The 22,939-nt window shown below is 34.9% G+C and overlaps 1 protein-coding gene across 1 annotated transcript in view; it reads left to right on the top strand.

The window, feature by feature from the left end:
* LOC134532274 (adenylate cyclase type 6) overlaps nt 1-22,939 on the top strand; it is a 183,370-nt gene that overhangs the window by 41,027 nt on the left and 119,404 nt on the right. The window contains exon 7 of the mRNA XM_063368693.1: nt 6,543-6,677. Within this exon, the coding sequence (XP_063224763.1) occupies nt 6,543-6,677 (135 nt within the window). The remainder of the gene's footprint in view (nt 1-6,542; nt 6,678-22,939) is intronic.

Genomic DNA, 22,939 nt, shown 5'->3' with positions numbered 1-22,939 from the left:
TCTGAAAGAGTAACGGGGAGTGTTGTGTCATTTCCTTGCTTGGTATAACAGATGAAAGAATTTCTGAATAAAGAGAAGATGTTATTAAAAGTACCCATAACCAATTTGAGTAGCAATTTAACATCTTTACACTTCTTCTTGCTTTATATTTAGCTTTTAATTCGTAGTTTTTAGCTGTGAGGGAACAAAACACGAAACCGCTTCTTTTTTTTTTGCTGCGTCATGTGATGAGATAATTCAGAAACTTTCAGAGAGCCTACATTTAGCCAGGGGGCATTTAACTCCAAGGAACAACCTACTTTCTCTCTTCAACATTTTTTTTTTCGTCAGTTCCATTACCAACATGGTGGGGCGAACTTTCGTCGCGCGAATGCGGAGCGGCATATCTTTTTGTCGCTCTTCTTTCCGACGCGACGGCAGCTCGGAAACCAAAACGCAACTCCCAAAGCGCTGTAGAAATGCTACAGAGACCATAAAGGTTTTTTTTCTTTCTTCTTCCTCTTTTAACTAGGCTATTTTGACGTCTGTTTATTTTTTTTTTCACAGCGCTCTATTCTCTTGTTACGCGGACAGCCTCTTTTACATTCCGTTTTGCAGTTTTCCGTGTCGTTTCTTTGTCGCTGCCATCTCCTCCCACCACCCTTCCACCCCTTCCTTTTTTTTCCAAACCGGTGAATATGTCTGCGTGTGGTCATTTTTTTTTCCATCTGGAGAATCGTAATATCAGTAACCTTTCCCTTTGTGTTCCGCACGAAAGCGACCTAGATATAGCTCCTTACACATTCAGGAATCGAGCCACATTTTTGCTATTTTAAGAACTTTTTCACCGACAGAATACGTTTTATAATTCGAGATGCCAGTTTGGAAAGTGGCTTTAAACGAAAATAAGATAGATTTTGAAACGTTATAAAATTTAAACCGGGCTTAGTATATTCGAGTTGTGTGTGTGTATATATGTGTATATATATAGTAATTGTTTAAGCATGTGTTATTATAAACAGTTTTCTTTTGTATACAGTAATAGGTACGTTTTTCGAACGTTCCGTTTAAGTGAATCATCTAGCCTACTTTAAAAGCAAATAATGGACATACGCTTTTATCAATTTTAACCAATTAAAATTAACGTTGTGCATAAAATAGTGAAAAATATAAACCACTTTTACAAAAAATGTACTATATAATATCTGTGACTCGAAATTACGAAGAATAGTGCAAACAATTTCCAATGTCGAGGCATGTGACGAATTTAAACTATTGGAAATGCAAACTACGGCTAGAAGAAAGAACTGCTTGTGAAGATTCCAAAAAGTCGCCACTCTCCGGAGCCGAACGGACCAGACTCTTTGGAAAGGAGAATAAAGCTAAGATGGCGGACGTCACCCGGCCTAGTGTGAGAGCAGCTGATCAGTAGGGGCACGCATATTTGTAAAGGTTTCTGCGACTAGCTGAAAGTTAAAACACTGTAGCATCATCTGTGTTTCGTGGTCGGGTGAGTTTATTTCAGGTCCACGTCGATTGCTACAACACCAATCACTAGGGACCCGAAAAATTCGCGGGTTCAATGACCTCCAGGATGAACTCCATAGTCCTACGTACACTAGGATGCCATCCACTCATTGGCTGCTGTCTTGTGAGACGTCCCAACGCAGCAGCCTGTGATTCGATAAAGCTTTGGTAGGGTGTTTCTCATTGGCCCAGAGTCATCCAAGTGAGTTGTGAGCCAATAACAGAGGCAGCACTGAGTTATAACTATTTGTATTTTAGCCTATCGCGAAATGAATTCGCGAATTTTTCCGGTCTCTACCAATCACAGCATTTCATTTCGGAAGCAAATGCGTCCTGAGTGGCCCGGTCAAATAAGGTAACGACTTCTCTCGCAGACGGCCGCCAATCACAAGGAAGAAACCGCTGGTGCGGGTAAACCTAGTTGCAGTCTAAGAGGCGTTCAGATTTATTCACGAAAAATGCCTGCCCCTACTAATCAGCCGCGGCCTGGTACGATGTATTCACGTTAAAAAATCAGCTTTCGGCCGTGTCATAACACAGCCTACCCACTTTTTTTTTTTTAATTGGTGATTGTCCTACTCGCCGCACAAAATGGTGCCACCCGTTTGGCGAAGTGTCTACAACACTATCTCGTGTCGCGCTTAGAGCCTTCTATATTTTTGTTGTATTCATTAATAATAATTTTTTTAAAGAAAAAAGTATTGTTTTGATGTTTTTTTAAGTGTAATCGTGATAAAGTCTGGGTTTCTAATACTTTTCTTCGCCTGCTCGCAGCAACTAGTGTGAGTGGGAAAAACAGCAAAAGCCAACGTTCGTATTTCTGGGGTAAAATTTTTAATTGCCGAGACTAAGACCTAGTTTTTAAAATATTTTTGGGCCCGCCCACACGTTAGTAATCCTTGTAATATATTACTAACATAGCTACATTGATTGTGAGAAGCGAATAAGCTTTTATAAAAAAAAACAACAACAGTGAAAATTAATTTACTTTATTTTGGTAGCCGCATATTTTGTTGTGTGGCATACCAGAAATACTGCATTTCATACTTATTTATACAAAACGTGCATTTTTTATTAAAAAAACAGTATTAAGTTTTTTTTCCACAGTTTCAATCTCTTCTACTAAGCAATTAGTCGTCAAATAGTTAAATTATCTTAATAAAGCTAATATTTTTGATTTTTACCTCCCGCCATATTTTCTTTTTTTTCTTTTTTTTTACTAGTAGTTATGGGCCAACCCAACAGATAGCGTCACATGTCGCTCAAAACATGGTTTCAGTTTTAACTGTAAGAGTTACACTTCTATATCTATCTCTCTCCTTGTTCTATGACCGTGATTGCTGGGACAAGCGGTAAATGAGTGGCGCGTGTGTTTTTTGTTTCACCTTTGTTCTTTGCGCTCGTTTGGACAGGACTGTGTCTCATTACTCGTTACGTTTAGACGCGTGCGGCCACAAAAATATCAAATAAAAAGGAGCTTATCTGCGTTTGACGTACCAACCACCAATAGAACTGGCCCGCAGTGGGTAAGAAAAAATAATATGTTCAATATGCAAAAAAAACAAAAACATTACATTGAATTCGAAACCGCGAACAGAGCTCGGAAAATAATGACAGAATCCTATTTACCTAAAAAAAAAAAAAAAAAAACGAGAGGGTAATAATAATCTATGCATTCTAATAATATAAGGAGAGGGTGTGTGTTAGTTTTTTTTGCAAGAAGTAAACTTGAAAATTACTGGATGGATTTTAAAATTCCTTTCAATATTAAAGTTATACTATTTTATATGTACATAGACTATGTATTATAGTAGAAATTTTTTTTATCTATAAAAATATTTCTAACCACATAAAACCACATAAATAAGCAATAATTTTAATGTGGTGCTCACGTGACTTTGAAATACACTTCTTAAATATTATTATGTAGGTAAACTAGTGAAGATATTTTTTGATATTATTCAGTCTTTCTATATTCATCCCTAACGTATTGTTTAAAACATATTAAATTTGAGGGGCATATACGAAAAAAATTTAGTTGAAACTTGGTATTAATATAGGAGTAATTTTGTGAAAATGGAACGGAAGTCGATGAATGAAAATGTGTCACAAAGATGGCGACGCACGTGTAGCAAAATAAACTCGTATGGAGTTTCTTTCGTAAACATTAAGGGACGTACTAAACGTATTGGTGTGCAAATAAAAATTTATGATAGTAAAACTAGCCTGGAATGTATTTTTAAACTAAAATATATTAAATAGGTAATTGTCACAAGTTGACAATACCTAAGAAATCTGGCACTACAATGATTATTATACATATCCTCCAAAAAAATTATTCCCAATAGGCGTAGGCAGAGGGTAGAGCGCGCACTTGGTAACCTCAAGGGGCGTAGTTCAAATCTCGTCACTGGAAAATCTTTCTTTTTTATGTTTTAATAATATATTAATATAATTTTTAATCAGGTGAAAAATGTTAAGGTTTGTTTAAGTAAAAAAAATATACAAAAGTACGCTTAGGGTTAAAATGTGTGTTTTAAAAGGTTTCAGGTAAATATTCTAGTAATTCCATGGAATTATAACTTCTAACGTGTGCGTAAAATTTATGGTTATAACGGCTTAGTGAATTTTAACAAGATGGGCAGTTTTCTAATAAAATTACTTGTTGAAAATCAAGTCCAAATCTTGGGTATTATCGGAGCTGCTTCTAATACTTTAAAATTTTCGGTTGTTTCGCGCTGCTAATTGCTATCTGCGTTTGATGGTGGCAAGCAACGTTTACGATTCAGGCAGCGAATTCTAGCGGCTGGCGCAGAAAGTATGTGTGTGATTCGCATCCAGAAATTCTGGTATTTGAACAGCGAACATTTTAATTACCAGTTTATCACACTCGGCATTAATTAAATAATTCTGCTTTAAATTTCTGTCCGAATTTTGTTTTATAAGTTTGTTTGCAACATGAACAACGTGAGAACACGCGAGTTTGCTCGTTACCGAGGTTAGATGTTTACACATCACTGACGAGTACTCAAAGACTCAATGACACACACACACACACACACACACACACACACATATATATATATATATATATATATATACATATATATATATACATATATATATACATATATATATACACATATATATATATTAAAGTTTTAACTGTCACCAAAGGCTAGTGAATAGCTCAGTAAAGCTGAATTCAGGGAAAGATGACATCTATGTGACCAGTGTTATCGTTTCACTGCTTCAATGTTTATAGGACCGTGCACATTGCCTGCTCGAAAGGATACGGCGGGTATTTTCTGCCTCACTCTTAGTGTGGAGAACAGAGTGAATAAATAGCGCGCACTGTTGCCATATTTATCCTACCCAGCTTGTTTACATTAAACGTTGCATTTCGTTTACCATCGTTTATTAATTTATGCGTTAATAATATTTTTAATTTTCTGTGTGTTGATTTATTTACTACCGTAATTTGTGTATATTAACAGTATTATTACAGTTGCAGTCATTATTAAAGAAATAATGTATATTCAATGCTTAACACCAATATTACTTCACAAGAGATACTGCGATATTTGTAGCAGTCGGTCACTATTAAAAACAAGGCATTCCAATAAATTATTTTGTGCTATGGTCAAACATAGTCAATATTTAAAATCTTAGGTGCTATAAAACTTTGTTTGAAAAAACAATTGAAATCAAATTCGTGTTCTTAGATGTAAAAGTCGATTATTATCATATGATGAATATGATGAAATACAAAAAGAATTTTGTATGTGTAATATTTTTGTGCTTTGTGGTGTAGCTACATACGGCAACAGAGCACGCCAAAAAATGGACACCGCTTAAAGCAGATATCGTGCAATGGAAAGAGAGAGCACACAGAAACAAAAATGTTGTGTGTTTTTACAAAAGATACCTTTGGAAAACAATTGCCAAGAAATTGTTCGTAATTGTACATTATTTTTTTTTTTTTAGATAATGCTGAATATATTTTTTTACAAAACTGAATGTGGAATTTTTTATTTTAATTGGTGTTTCATTCGTGCATTTTTTTTAAACCATAGAAAAGATAATTGGATGTTCAACACTTTGACTTTATTTTGTTTTACTGTGCTTATTAAATAGCGCAGGTAATACTGGAAAGCTATTCAGGGAACGATTTTACAATAAAACTATAAAACGGGAACTTTTAAGTTTTGAATATAATGTTATTGGCTAATATGTGATAAGTTTAATTTCTTTCAGAAAAAAAAATAGTTTTACCTACCCTTTTAAATTTCACAATTTGTATGATTTTAAATGGCTAAATAAAATTAAATGAATGATTCTGAAAGAAATTTAAACCATGCGTAATCACCAGCAGTAACCACTAGCATTGCCTTTAAACCCAAAACGTTTCAGTTATGCCATATTCATACAGCATAAACAAAGTGTGATGTATCGCCAAGTGGTAGACATTTTAATACTCTTAACATTTTTTCAAGTCCCCCTTTCACAACCACATCTGGAAATGAATCACTGCTTCAATTTTCAGAATAAAATATTTCGGTACTTCCATACGCAGCACAAGCATAAATCATTATACTCGAACACACAGAGTCATATGTTAAGGACAGGACTAACTCTTACCGTTCGTTTTTAAGAGTGCCGTAGACTTCCGATAGTCCGGAATGCCCGTTGTCTGGGCGCTTAACCCAAGAGAGCGAACGTATGCCAGAAATCTACAATGTTTAGCTGAGGTCGCGAAAACGTTTTTTACAGTTCGCACTATAAGTTCGTAAGTGATCGGCAGGCTTCGTTATTTTCTAGTGCGTTTCGCAGTTCGGCACAATGTTCCTGCAGAACGATATTTGCTGCCAAAATCCATCCAACATATTAGGAATAGTGGGGAGATGATCCGGAATTTTCAGTGATTCGGCGCTTGCAAAGTCCCCAGCGTGGCGGGATCGTATGGACTCTGCTGTGCTCGATCGTGAACCAGACTTTAACATCCAAACAAAAGCTCATGCACCATCTGCGAGCAGACACGCGTGTTCTCCGGGTCTGGCGGCGGGCCAACCACGGGCTTGCGGGCGGAAGATGGGAGGCGGTCCGCGTCGGACGGCCTCTTTGGCGGCGGCGGCGGCGGCGGCGGCGGCGGCGGCGAGACCGCCGCCCTCGTGACTAGGCGTGGCGCAGCTGTGAATAATTAGTGACGCGGCGACGACGGCTCAACGCGCGCCGACGTGGTCGTCCTGCCCCCTCTCTGCCCTTCCTCCCGTCCTTTGACGTCGCTTTTCCGGCAGGATCGGCCCTAGCGGTCGCAAACCTCCCCCCCCCCACTCCCTCCTGGTCCCCTCATCTTATCGTTGACCAATTGATGATGAGAAATAATCCTCATTTCTGAGGCCACGGAGCGCCTGTGGTTGTCGTCGCAGGGTGATTCTGCAACAGTTCACCATCACCTTCCGCGGCATGGTGTACAAAGAGACGGAAACTACACTGAGCTATGAACCTAATAAGGAAATTCCCCGCAGGAAACCAAAAGAAAAAAGAGAAATCACCAACTCAACAATTTTTTTACCCTGGTACTGTTTGTTCACGAGCCAGAAGTTATAGCCACTTAGCCATCTCTACTTTCCGACGTGAAAACGTCTGTTCGCTCGTTACAGTGACAGTCGGTGGAACTTTCTTGTGTGACAAAACACCGTCAGATTTGAATCGCTAATAACTACGAGACTAATAAAGCGTCAACCATTACTGCAAGTGGTAGAATAAACAAGGATTGGTGGACAAAAAAAAATCATAACTCCCTTCGAAGGCATAACATCGAATTCGTACAGATTGTGTATTAATCATAATTTATATCTAAAACTTTTGTCTGAAACAATTTTTTAATAGACAAACTATTGCTGTAAGGTGTTGAAAAAATGAGGGGTAGAGTTAAAAAAAAATCGTAACTTCCTTTGTAGGTTCACTATCAAATCCATTCAAGTTGTTTGTAAATTTGATAATTTTTACCTAAAACTATTGTCTGAAACAGTTTTTGAAAATACAAACCAATTCTGCAAGGGGTGGAAATAACAAGGGTAGAAAAAGAAAATGTCATAACTTTTTTCATTTTTACTTTAATTTCTATACATAATTTATTTTAAAACGCCTGCACCTTTTTCTAAAACCTTTGGCTGGAACAAAGTTTGATTAAACGAACTATTACCGTAAAAGAGGGGTTGGAATTTAAAAAAATTAAACTTTTTTTATCATCAAAATCTTCTGAATTTATTCATAACGATCTTAATATTTCCTTAACCTGTTTCCAAAACATTTTACACCAACATGTATTAGTGCAAGGGATGAAAAATAGTTTTTGAAGATCAAAAATAATTGAATTACTACCTTACTACGCATATTATAAAATTCGTTAAGACATTCAATGCTGGATGCATTAAGTTGAAAAAACATTCAAAATATTTTCGCTGAAAGTAATATGAGAAAATGTTTAATCGATCTTTTTTAATATTGACAAACATATAGGATGTTATTTCGGCTACATTAAGTTTTTAAAATATTCCAAAAGTTTATAGAAGTTTCCAAAATGTTTACCAAAAAAATAGGTACTTCGAAATCTACCTACGCTTGTAGGCTGTGCCGGAAGTTAATTTTTTTTTATTACACATATTAGATAGCACTTCACAAGACAATACATTTAAGCACGATGATCGTTTAAACTGCAGTAAAGTGCGATATAATGAGTCTAATAAGTAATAAACAAGCACTGTGTACTCATTTCTCTTCAAGTCCTCGAGCACCGGCCTTTATTGACAAAAGAAATCTGTTTACAGTGTGCATCCTTCAACAGTTACTGAATTCATTCTTACCATTTGATATTGCTACACACATGCTGACATGCGGATTCGAACACATTGCATGCGTTTGTAATATATGTATGTTGTAGGCATGCGCACAGTTAAACATGAAAGTTAATTTTTGATTCATGTCTTAGCATCGAATGCTGGATACCACTCTCTTTTCTGTCCATCGCGTTTATAGATGACAGGAACCGTTAAAATAAGCCAACCGCAGTCTGAGCTAGACCTGTAATGAATACTCTTTATATTTATATATATATATATATATATATATATATATATAATTGGACTGCACAAAGAGTTTAATACTTATTGACTTTTACGTTTCGTCACGCCTTTTTCATTTGTGACTAACAACTGAAGGCAAGGTGTTCTAGAAAATGATTCATATCGAACCATTCACATCCGAGCTGAGACTGGATGTTGCAGGCCGCCATTTTTGTAAGAGAGTCTGGCCGCATTGGATGAGTCTGCATAGTAAATGCTCGGGTTGATCCAGTTGCCCGGTACCAGCATCTATCGTCTCCCAGTACAGATATTTAATATTTAGAACGGAGGCTCTCTTAGTCAGAGTATTAATTACTGTATTAAAAGTTGTCGATAAGAGATCCCGGAACACTCTCGTAGCCAGCTCGAAATTTAACTTATATATATATATATATATATATATATATATATGAAGAGTGAGCAGCCTGATTAGTAAAGGAAATTACTAGTCTGGAAGACTGTCGACGACATAGAAGATAAAAAAACTATTGAGAGTTCTATCCTTTTGCTAAAATGTAACTCGATTTTCAGAGATATCTGTGGATAGGGACAGGTATCATTCGTGAAAAATAATACATGAACGTTCATTAGACTACAATAAGTTATTCCAAGCGACAGGTCGTTTCTTCCTTGCAATTGGCGTCCATCTGCAACGGGCCCATTCAGGGCGCGTTTTCTTACGTGCGAAATTGACTGTAATTGGTGTGCTGACAGTAGACATATTATGCCTGAAAGAAACTCAGCCAATCACAGACGGTGCTGCGGTGTTTTAAGAAACAGCCTCCAAATTGTTTGTCCTTATTTATATATGAGTTCAATAAATCAATTCTTCAATACTAGATTTAACCACCGGGAAGAGAAAAATCCCCACTTATTTTCCCATGCTGTCGTTCCTAAAAAATATATATATATATATATTTAATTAGATTCACTGTTTCAGGTTCGTTTTACTTCTTTGAAAGGGAACACCACTACACGATATAATATGCTGCACTCTGGTGGGAAAATGGAATATTAAATTCCATCTGTTCTGCGCTCCCACAGTTCGCGCACGCCTTTGAGAGTAATGAGAAACTCAGCGAATTCACGGCTGCTCCAAGTTACTTAATGTCGGCAGCGGATGGCTGCTTTCCAAAACCTGAAGCTGCCACGCGAAGGTTTCTGGCCGGACGAGCTACGCATTTTCGTGATGATTTTTGCATACTTCAGCAGCTACGAAACTTTCATCAGAAAAGAATCTTCCACGTGTGTTTCAAATAAGGCTTTCTGATGTTCATGATGGCTTGCCTCGTGAAAACATTTTCCAAAATGTTAAGATTTTAATTTACTCTTGCGGTGATGGGAAGGTTTCAAATTAAAACTGCAGTGAGAATACGTTGGGGAAAGCAATCTTATCCCATGAATTCGTGAAATGCTATATCAAAACATAATATGTACTCTAAAAAACAACCACCATTCATCATGTATTCCTCAATATAGGCTGCTAGTCCTGAGATAAAAAGTTATTATTTAGTTCCCTACGAAATTCATTGTCTATTTTTTCATCTTCAACAAATTAATTATTTATAATGTTTGAAAGTAAATCAAGCAAAACTGTAAGTTAAGCTCGTTCATCAAAAACGCTTTTATATTATTCATGGATGCTAAGCGTTTCCCTTTTAAATTAATAATATACGCCGTTTTCAGCGATGCTTTTTATTAACATTTAATGAAGCTGAGGTATTATTTGGCGGTTAATTACCGTTAAAATCTTTAACATGAAATTCATTATGTCAAATTAATTTTCTTGTTTACAATTGTAGTTACATCTCCTTTTTGGGTATTTTTATTGCCTCGTGTTATAACGACATAAAAATATGACATTCTGAAAGATATCTGTTATAAAATATAATTTCTTTACTTGAATTTAATTACACTAAGATTTTAAAAAAATCCTAATTATTTCGGTAATTGTTTGATTGTTTAGATTCAGAATCATTCGCATATTAAATAACGAACAAAAAGGCTTTACTTTTTTTAATGAGTGAACTAAATATATGATGTAAATAATTAAAATAGCTGTAAAAAGGTTTACGTTTCTAGAAATCAAAAACTTAGGAATCTTAGAAAGCATAATTTTTAGTGCGTGGTGCTGGATTAGTTTGATTTATATGTTTAAATCCAAGCTGGAATAACAGACCAGAATATTTGCGCATGTCGACGGACGCAATGTTTGGTTTGTTGTTAGTCTTCTTGGGGTTTGCCACCCTGCCTATGCCTGTCCTAACTGATGTTTCACTTCCGCCCGCAGGCAGGGTCTCCACAGTTAGTACTTTCGTACTAGATCTAGTACTTTTATAACTTTATTAGTGGTTTAGTACAGATCTAGTACATTTTTCTTTAATATAATAATATTATTGTAACTCCAATATGTTTTATTACTAAGCGTAATTATTTTTTAAAAAACTATGGAATGTATGTGTGTGTGGTGTGATATTTAAGTTTGAGCATTGCAATGTCATAATAACTTCCTAAATTGTTAAAAACCATAACAAATTATAATTTAGTACTTTTTTTTTCTAATCTAGTACTTTTTTCTCTCCTAAGTTGGTACGAAATATTTTTTCCTTGTGGAGACCCTGCCCGCGGGTCTCGATGCGCCTGTTGCGAGAGGGGCGTGTGTTTGAAAGCCGGAAACGGGCTCCCCGTGGAACTCGCAGAGAGCCGGGGAAACGTAGTTACACCGCGTCGAAGCCATACCTCGCGGTCGTGACGTGCAGTGACAGCTCCTGCGAGAGTTGCGAGGCGTTGTCTCCCTTGTCACTTTCCACCGGCTGTCGCTGCCTGGCTTCCGCCAATCACAGCGTCCGGGGAAGGCGAACAGGAATACGGAACGGAGGGTAGCTGGGATATATTTGATACGGCAGTGGTGTATAAAAAAAAAACAATAGGCGACGTTTCAAATTGATAAGTTTTAGTCAATCATTTTTTTCCCCTTATATTTACTAATATTAAAAAGAGAGAATGTGAGTTTTTTTGTTTGTATGAAGTAAACTCTTCAACTACAAGACCGATTTCAAAATTAATTTAAGTGGTAAAAAAATACCAGATGGACATAATCTATGTTTTATCTTTAAAAAATTCTAACCTATTTACGTTAAAATACTTAAAAACAAAAATAAACACAAAATTATATAAAAGTGTTGGTACAACAGGATTGTTACAGAACAATCACGTTACTTTTACTATCGATAGTAAGATATTTTTAATTTATTTTATAAGGAAGATTATGCTGTGTTGTTTTTTTTATTATAAGAAGTAAACTTGAATACAACTGGGTCTATATATTTCATAAATTCGTTAATTGTTACTATATATATATATATATATATATATATATATATATATATATATATATATATATTGTAGCGTAAAGCGATCTGCAAGCTTTATGCTGAGTAAAATGTTATAAATTAACGTGGTTGTGAAATTTTAACTGTACTAAAATTCAAACTAATTTTTTATTGAAAATGTTAATATAATACGATACACCCTATTTCTATGGCTATTGCGGCCCGTGTAGCTGTAGGTGGAATTCATAAGGTTAATTTAATGAATTTCCCCTAATATATTCCCTATGATAATATCTACATACATATTTCTTATCTGGCCGCGTGAAACTGGTTACCAGGCCTCGTTTTTACACAAAATATTAAAACTAGATTTTAAATCTTAAAACGCCTTATATGTCAATTTGTCACATGGGTTTTAGTCATATTGCTCGTCATTACAGAATTCGTCTGGCTTCCCAGACAAAAAAAAAGTCTCACAATCATGTGTTTTACTGATCTAAGAACACATTTATACCGGGAAGATGTTCGCAAGCTGCCAAACAAATAAAAAATAAGTTAAATTACTCCTGTAGTTGAACTGAAACGAACTGTGTAATGGAAAAAACGTAAATTTTTATACGCAATTTTTTTTCTTTTGCTTTAAACTTGACCAACTAATCAGCATGTATTTTTCAGTATTTTTTGTGCGTTGTTATGTTCGAAATACAAAGAAAAGTAAAGATTGGGTATACGTCCATTAGGTGGTTTCCGACTCAGTGCTAATGAAGTTATGTCACGCCGAATGTCGTAATATCACACACGACCCCTCGCCACATGATAACGGCCGCCGATGACTCCAGAATACAAACAATTTTGTTTAACAGTACACAAAACTCTCTAAAAGTGTTTTTTTGTATTGAAGTTGTTATCGTACGTGTATGACTACTCAGCATTTGTGAAGTGGAACTTTTTTTTTCCAGTCGGTAAGGTTAGTAAAGGTACGTCATCAGAGCGTAAGGGAAGTGTAACGCTCAGAGGGCAGTTTCTCAAATGCTATCAGTTTTAATCATTTTACAAAACATTGTCGAGCCTTGTAAACATTACATAACGTAATTTTAAGGGGATGGGGGTAAGGAACTTTTTTTTTTTTATTGTCTGACTAAGCGTCACAGTCAAACATACTTCGCACATTAAAAACCCGCATGCTGTTAAAGCTTGCCATGTCGAACTTGATTCAAAGCTCCAAGCTTGATTGAGTCTCGCCGTAGCAAGCTGGACTTGTGGAGACTAGCGGGTCGGATTCAATCTCGTTTCAAGTTCTAAGGCTTTTCCTTTCGATCTTGTTACACTGTAAAATTTGTTTGTAAATGTAACTGAAATAATAATGTAAAATTACAAATATTTTAAATTTTTACATTTACGCATATCGTTACAAAAAAAAAAGGTGTTCGCAGTAACACCATATTTGGTTCTTTCCCAGGTATTTATGCTTTGTGTTGTCCCAGTACCTACATCATTTAAATTTTTGTAAACTCTTCCCTGAAAAGCTTTTTGGTATTAACTGCAAACATTTATAAGCATAATAAAACAAAATATAAGTGCCATGTTTGAATAACCGAGAAGATTTTATATGTTTTAAAAAATACATGCTTGCATAAAATATAAATTTAATTCAAAGATATGCACCAATTTTCGTAATTCCGACGAAAGCATTTCCTAAAACGTACTATATGTGCTTATTCAAGCATAACTGTATTAATGTTTTGTACAAATGTACAATATTATAGTGTAGTATTACAAACTATTTCTTGGTAACTAGTTTACAAAGGAATCTTTTTTAAAAGTGCTTTTTTTCTGTGTACAAGCTAATTATGCTGAGATATCAGATAGCAAGAAAGATATTGTAACTTTGTACAACAAATGGCTATGGTTATTTTTGCATATATGGAATACGGTTTTCGAGGTAATACTGAGTATTCTGTCGAAAATTGGCGCATAATTTTATATTTCAATCTATGTTACATTCAAGCATAATTTTTATACCATTGTAAAATTAACTGAATATTTAACAATTTGACTTTATTTTGTTTTAATATGCGCAGTTTATACTGATAAACTATTCCGGAAAAGGTTAACTATTGAAGAACCTGGGACAGCACAAAGCATAATAATCCGAACCCAGTGTTACTGCCTAAACAATTTTGTAGTGATACAGATGTTTTTTATATAAATGTACAAATTTACAAGTAAATTCACAGTGCAAGCACGTGCTCACACACTGAGACACGAACCTAAGATCGATGTCTCATTCTTCGCCACGGGTGGCTGCACTGCCTTATTTCGCGAAGACTGGTTATTGCATCATACTCGACTCTGCACTGAAGCTGGTTGGTGCCTTCAACAGCGCGCAAGTATTTCGTCATCTCGGCTTGTAGTATTTTTTTTTTGCGGTCAATAATCAGACCTATAAGAACATCCTAAATTAAAATAGTTCAAGCTGCTTCATAACTCTGGAAATTGGTTGCAAATTACGCTCTGGAGTAAGAGCCCGATGGTGGAGAGAGAGAGAGAGAGAGATAGAGAGAGAGAGATGGAGAGAGATAGAGATAGAGATAGAGAGAGAGCATCCCCTCTGTGGTAAGCTCTATGGCATGTTTGTATACTGTAAAAATATTTTTTGGTACTTTTACAAAGACAGTCCTTGAAAACTCAGTTGCCAACGACACCACTTGTAAATTTGCATGCCAGAGCTTTGTGCCATTTGCAATTTTACAAAGCTCTGCCTTTGCAGTTTTACAAGTGATATCGCTGGCAACTGAGTTTTCGAAAGATTTTCTTTGCAAAGAGTACAAAAAAACAACACTTTTACGGTGTATTATTGCACACTTGCATATTTATGCACTTGCATACTTCCGCTTTTGTAAACTTATATACTTGCAGACTCACACTCGCATATTTGTGCATGCGCATTCTTGCTCCCCCGCGTACTTTCTTTCTGGCATACTTGCTCCCTCACATATTTGCACATGTCCTTGTACATTCGTACCTCTCTATTTGTGAAGTTTCATTCCCCCCCCCCCCCCCCCCCCCCGCCCCCTCCCTTGTTGGCCACGCTCCCGTGTGCTTCTAAAATAATTCTTAAAAAGATTGCGCTAGCGGTATCATAAACGAATAAAATTTTAAAATAACGATATTTTACCTGGATCATACATTACATTATTCAGCTAGATAGTTTAAGGTAGATCAAGATTTTTAACATAGCAAGTTTTCTTTCTGGAATCACCATACAATACTGATATGTAATTTCGAGTTTCAACTTTTAATTTTTCGTATCTAGCATTCAGATTCAAATTACCTTTAAAATTACTGTGTCGATATAATAGTATCAAATATAATTGCAAAAATATGTTATAAGAAAATTATTTTTCTTTTGTGATATATATATATACACGTGAACTCAACAACATGGTTGTTTTATTATATCTGTTAACGGTTTAATCAGCGCTATACAATGATGCAGTCAGTCAATTTGATCAATTCCATCCGGTGTTAGTTACAAATAAAAATTGCTATGTTATGGAACCATATATTTTTTAATAACACAAAATAGCCTATGTCCATGTATAAAGTGCAGATTTATAACAGTCAAATTATTTTTGATATCTGTCCAGCAATTTTCAACTTTACTTCTTACAAATAAACACATGCCTTATGTTCATAATAACAATAAACTTAAATATTTTTATTAGTAACAGTATAGATTATGTAATTAAAAACACTTATTCATAAAGCCTGATAAAATTTAAAACGCTGACGTTATTTTGAACAATTTACTTTGAATAGACAGAATAAAAGTACTCGCCATATTTTTTATGTATGTTTATTTTAAATTATCGTATATTGCGCACTATGGCAGCTTTAATATGGTTTGTAGTATCAAATGCTGAGAAGAGCCGCACAAACCATTTGGTATTCCCAAAACACTATAAACCTGAGATTTCCAGGTCTAAGGAAATAAAAAATGTTATTGATTTTTAAAGTATATACTAAACATTAATAAATTTTACAACAAAAACTAGGCCTACGGTTAATTCAAAACTGGATGAATATAACTATTACTTGATTTAATGTTCTCAATTAATACTAGCATTAAAACAACCTTTTCCTGTTAATTTCTAAGTCATTTCAAAAAATAAATTCATTTAATTTTAAAACCTAAAATAAAAAATGCATTCAACGTATTATAATTTTTTTATGATAAGCGAAACAAAAGTAAAGAAAACTAAAAAAAAAAAAATGAAATAGTTTCAATAGCTTCAACACTTACTTCCTTCTACATCTTTCTTGTTTGCCAAGTGGCGCTGAATGCCGCGACTCCGCGGAAGAGCCACGCAAGAACCGATAGTTGAAAGAAGAAAGAAAGAAAGGCGTGGAGATCGGGGATTGTTCAGCGGGTTGCATAACCGGAACTTAGCGCAGATGTTGCCCGCATGTGTGCGTGTGCGCGCGCGCGTGTGTGTAGAGGGAATGTCGGAACCTTTTTGTTTATTCCAGTCAGCTCCCCTGACATTCTGGTAGAGGAATAATTCACGAGTGCCTTGAAGTAGCAATGGTCAGAGGTTTTTTTTTTTTTTTTTTAGTTTTGTAGGACCGGTTAAGGTTTCAGCAGAAGCCCCGAATCCTTCACGGACGCGTTACGCGTATCCTGCGGGAGCGCCGGGTTTGAGCTGGGCCGTAAAGAGACCGTTACTGTCCTGGGAGAGCGGGAGGAGAGAGAAAGAGGTTAGGTCCCTCGTAGAAGCGGGTGCGCCATTGTTTTAACAACCGCGGCCCTCTTACGACCGCGCGTTGCCCTACCAGCGCTCCCGAGAGGGGGGGGGGGGGGAGGGGAAACCCGTCATTTATATTTTAACTAAACGTGGTTTATTACCCTCTGCCAGGAGTTAATGTGGGCTGGGGGACTGCGTGTGTCTTCTGCCCTTCCTCCCCACCCCGTGCCCTTCCCCCTCCTACACGTGAAGTTAAGGCACGCCGTGTTGATTTAATACAATTTTTTGGATGTACGTCATTGAAGTTTTGCACTGTTTGTCATGGAAAAAAATTTCAAGAATGCAAAAGAAAAACAAAAAAAATAAAACACAAATTCACAAAGAACGGGCCTAAATCATCTGATGTCCAGCAGATGGACCCAGCGATGAAACTGAAACACGCATTATGGACAGCAGCTGATTTAGTCGTGTTCTCTGTGAATTTATGTTTTAATTTTTGTTTCTTCGTTTGAATTCTTGAATTTTTCCCATTAAAAACATCGCAGTGGGGTATGTCGCAAAAAAATATTTTGTATAAAATGAATATTCCCCGTCGCTTGAATCATTTAAAGCACGCCTTGTTGGTTGCTTAGTTTTCTCGTCGTTACTAACTTTAAAGAATTTTTTTTTCCGGTGAAATTATCACGAAAGCTCGCTAGCATTAGTTTTTGAAACACAGATTAGACCGAGCCTGAAGTCGAGAGCATGAAGCCACGCAACTATTTGGTGTTATAAAATTCACAATTTTTTTTTAAGTCTGTATTATTTTAGATATTTTTTTTTTCATTATGTTCATGATATTGTCTGGCTTACAAAGCGATTTCGCTCAGTACCCTTTGGACGGGAAGGGGGATAGAACCAATATTAAGGTTGATAGGATATCCCACGAAACTATCACAATGTGCTCGGTAGTATTTTAACTTTCCTCCCAGTGATTTCATGAATAAACCTGTTATTTGAGGTAGAAGTGGAACGCATTTCTAACACATGTGTCTGTAATCAGCTTTACAAAAAAATTATGTATTTTTTTTTTTTACTTCTAATCTGAAGACTGTTAGCGTTCTCGCAAAGGGGTTTTCCTTCCAGACAAGTTTGTGCAGCACTAAAACGTCAAACCACTTTTATAAATACACCATCAATTGGAACAGCTGTGAAATAAAATTATTTGCTTTGAGTTGAATTTTGTGTATGTGTCGACAGGTATAGCCATAAGAAGTCATACGTTCGTATCATAATGAAAGCACTTTAAACATACTAAACAATACTATAACTGCCATAACTATAACTAAAGTACTATTTCAGCCCTACTATATAAATATGTGTGTTTATTATATAATAAATCATTTTGCTACACTCTTACTTAATTAACGTTTAGTTTAAAATAATAGAACAATCACAAGGATATTGTCACGCTTATTGTTGAAGTTGTAGTTAAATAAAGCCATAAAAACCGAAAAACTTATGTACTTCTGGTTCTGAAAATTACAGAATTTGTTTTCGGTCACTTGTTTAAGTCAATGTTCGTGTCTCAGTGTAATTATTACTTCATATTTTCTCTTCCTCTGTGAGATATTTTATAGGTTACTAAAATCTGGAACCAGTGTTTATTAACATCTTACTTGTATTTTTGTCCTTTCGCGCAGAAAGAGAGCAACGGATCGACATGATTTTTTTTGCAAAGAAATTGTTTATTAGTCGGAAAGTAACAAAGGCTAATTACTATCCCGGAAAAATGCACCATTTCGGTAGGATAGATCTGGAGATTAATCTAGTAATTACCTCTTCAAGGTAAGTATCGATGGGAAAGTGCTTTTTTGCATTTTGATACCTTCTGCGTCTCCATGACAACGGCCATTGCATCGGTTGCTTGTAGTTAGGGTTGGATTGGTCGATTATAAAATATTTCTACTCAATTAGGTAGATTTCTAAGAAATACTAACTTTGGTAGCCGTTACCATAATGTGACTTTCGGAAAATTTTTATATATATTTTTTTTTTAGTTTCATAGTTCATAGACCCTAAAACCATCGTTTACTCAAAAGTTTATATATGTATATAAACTTTTGAGTATTATATATTTTTTTTCTATATAGTGGACACAAAACCTGTCGCAATTTTCACAAATCACTTCCAAACTGATACATAAAATCTAGAAGTGGAAAATCTCTAGGGGGTACATATGGGGAATATTTTTTTCAAAACAGAAAAATCGCTGTAACTGCCATGCAAGGGGTTGAAAAAAACAAGTGTTAGAGGTAAAAAAAAAAAAAAAATCATGACTCCCTCCGTAGGCACAACATCGAATTCGTAAAAATTATTTATTAATCTTATAATTTATATCTAAAACTTTTATCTTAAACAATTATTGATTAGACGAAACATTGCTGCAAGGGTTTTAAAAAATATTTCGACTTTTTTTTTGTTACTGTGAAAATCAGCTCTCAAACGTGGTTTAGCCCGGGCAACGCCAGGTACTTCAGCTAGGATTTAAAAAAAAGTTTGAAAGATGTCAATTTTTGTCTCGATGTGTCAATATTTAAGATAAATATTTAATACTGGAAATCACAGAAAAAAAATTACATATGAAATGGCGGATATGAATATCACAAAAGCCTCTGTGCATGCATAAATGTTTTCATCGTTTCCAGTTTCTAACCTTTCTGTTTGATACTGTTTGGCATAAGACACTGCATGTGACTTTTTTCGTTACGTTGAACTCAGGTTATATTTGTCTGTTAGGTCCGAGAACTTCAGTTTTCTCACTGAGGCAAAAAGGCAAGTGAACGACGTGTGAAAGTTTCAAATTTCCTCGACAGAAAACGCAGGCGGTCGATGGCATTTTTACATTAAAGTATTTTTAAGAAATGATAGGGTATAAGGTGTAAGGAATGATTCTGTAATTGAATAAAGTAGTCCTAGTCACACTGTATTAAATTACTGCATAAGTTCGTACTTTTCAACCTTCAAATTAACGAAGGTCTCTTACCGTTCCAGATAACTAGATTTCCATAGAAATTACGCTGTATTTTATCTTCTTAGTTCTATGTTCCGTCGTTAACAGGGTTATCATGCACTTGGAACAAATATTTTTTCTTCCTGTAGACTTGAAAAGTATTTGCAACAAGATGAATTTTTTAAGTTCTTGTTTAAAGTAACGAAGCTTAGTACCCGTAAATGTACAAATATACCAGTATATTAAACGGTTATCTTCTTTTATTTAGAGATAAACTTTTGAAAGTAGAAGTTACCAACTTTCCGTCGCACAATTCCAATCATTTTGTTCCTACCGTCGTGTGTGTTTGCACTACAAATCGTAAATTTTTGAACATTTCTTTTAATCGGTAAAATTTGACTGCAAATCAGGTTAAACTTCTTCAACAAATTAATTAAATGTTTACAGTTTATTTCAGTGGATAAATATAACTGATTTTGCTGTGGCTTGCACCAGCTTCCCAAAGAACTCAATTCTTTAGCAGAGAATCGGCAAGAACCATTCAGAATTTTTTTTAGTTATTTTAATTTTGCTGATTTAATTCTCAAATTTATGCTAATAGTGTGGAAATAAGTATGCGTAAGTCCAAAATTACATTTCAAATTCAATATTTACATTTAAAATAATCTGTAGTTTTCATATACTAAAATTCTTGACAGTATTCTTGTACGACATGTTGCGGTGACGGGCTGAACTCACACACGGGAGTTATTTATTTCCGTGCGCTCGCATGATATTTCGAGAGATTAAATCGAAACAAAAATAAATTCTTTTTAGATATGAAATTTTTTGTCAAACAATTTAGTTCGGATTCCTTAGCCTAAGTTATGTGCAGAAAATGGTAATTCTCTTTCCTTAAAACATATGTGAAATTTTCATGCTTATAAGAAAGTTCGTGCAATATTTTTTTCAACCTTACTTAGTAAAGTATTTGAAAAAAAAAATCGGACTGTTTTCCAAACCCTGTAACGTTGTGGAAGTTATCGTTAACGAAACTACCAAAGAAATGCAAACTTATTAATTTTTTAAAGAAGATATATGAGTATTAAAATTTTTTGTAGGTTAACTGAATCAAGTCAGAATAATAACAATTCTTCTCTAGACAGGGCTATATATGAAACGCCTCTAAAAGAAATCAGGTCTTGTACGGCTATTGGATTAAAATAATATTAATTTGTATAATTTTATGTTTCTAAATGTTGTATACATTAAACAAAATATTGACGACAAAACAGATTATTATTTTTATAAATTAATTAATTAAGAGTTAAAATAACGTGTATTATTTAATCAATGCAATAAATATATATTATTTTAGTTGACATCATTGTTGGTAAGTTTGAAAGAAAAAAATTAAACACATTTTTCTCCACGAAGAAAATGATTGCAGATGGTTGTAGTGAATCAGATTTAAATATATTTTGAGTTTATGTAAGACTGATTTTGCTTAACCTAGAAAACGAAATCATAGCTTGTCGCAGAAACTCTTCATTAATGACTTTTGAAAACACGTCTTTAATAGTATTAGCTTAATTCATTACAAAAAGTTACGTACTTAGAAGGTACAGCAATATAATTTTATAATTTAATTAAACGTAAGAAAATGGTAGGTACATTATTATTTTAGCAATGTAAAGTCATTCGGATGTGTTAAATCTTATGAAGTTCTATGATTAACTGCCATGTCAATAATAATTACTAAAGAGAAACGGTTTGAAATATTTATAGCATTTTAAGACGATACTTTAGAGGGCTACATCAATATTTCATCCTTGCACACTGCCGTACGTATAAAAGTTTAATGTTTTGACGTCGGAAGAGGTAGGTATATTTCCGAATCCATTTTGGAAGTGAGAGCTCTCAACATGGCTTGATGCATTACACCCGTGTATAGATACTCACTGAGGCTCATTAATATTCCAAGTATACATTTGCAAAGCAGCTGAAGAAAAAAATTTTCTTGCATCGTGAAATTAACTCTATATGCAAACAGAACGGAAGTTGAACTTCGACAGGAACACGCACTCGGAAAATTACGTTATTATGTTTGCCCTTTGATGCTGGAACATGTCTGTATGTTCACAAAGGCTCCGAAAATAAAAATAAAATGTTTTTTTTTTTTTAACATACGGTATATGCGATACCCTTTCGTGCTGCTGTCGTTCAAACAAAGAAAACAGAGAAGAGAAAGCTAGCAGCCGGTAGCAAATTCAATTTCGGGGAAACTTCCGTTGCCGTTTGTTCGTGACGGGAGCAAACACAAGACCTCTTTGTAAAATCCCAAACAAATTTGATAGTGATATTTTCCCCCATCTTTATCAAAAAAGTAAAAATGTTAACGTTCCATACGCAAGCAATTTTGTAATTTTATTTCTCTGATTACACAGATGTGAATTGTAACGATGTATTTGGTTGTATTTTAACTGCTACTTATCAACACCAGTTTGCTAGCCTTGTGAGAGAAAAAAGTTGAAGGAAAGGAAAACGAAAAAAAACTGGTCCACAAGATAAATGGTTTGAATCTCATCTCTGAAATTGCAAAAACCTAATTAACTTAACTTTTTTTTCATTACAATTTTTTTCTTAAAAAAACTTATTTCGTTCACACAATGCAACTTTCATTTCAAATAGTTGCTCACGAGTTTTAAAGCAACAATTTGTTTAACTATATAATGCACTTACAGGGGATTATTCATAAAAACTCTAAATATTTTCTCTACTCTCAGAATCTTCAGTTAATTAATCACATATTGTTTATCTAAGTTTATAAATAACTATATGGTATTGAAATATTTGATATGGGTTTCTTACGTATCAGAACATTTCCAGTAATATTTTAACATTATTTTTTATTATTTCTTATAAATATTTGAATGAACATAAAGAGATGAAAGTAGTATATAATAGGGCATCCGAGGACTGGCGCCGGCGCGTGGTGTGTGGCCGGTGGTGTCGACCGCCATCTTGGATTGTGACGTCACGGCGGCCATCTTGGATGGTTGTGACCTTGACCTTTGACCTTTGACCTTGACCTTGAATTTGACCTTCAAAATGTGTCAAAATCCGCCAAAATTGGGCAAAATTTGCCCAAAATTCCTCAAAATTTCCATTTCTGTGGAAAAACATTCCGTCAAAAAATCTCAAAAAATTCCATAATTCAAAAATTCCCGTTTTCGAGAGAAAAATTCCCGTTTC

The sequence above is a fragment of the Bacillus rossius genome, chromosome 5, assembly GCF_032445375.1.
Source record: "Bacillus rossius redtenbacheri isolate Brsri chromosome 5, Brsri_v3, whole genome shotgun sequence".
Classification (NCBI taxonomy): domain Eukaryota; kingdom Metazoa; phylum Arthropoda; class Insecta; order Phasmatodea; family Bacillidae; genus Bacillus; species Bacillus rossius.
This window is presented reverse-complemented; position numbering and strand designations above follow the sequence as displayed.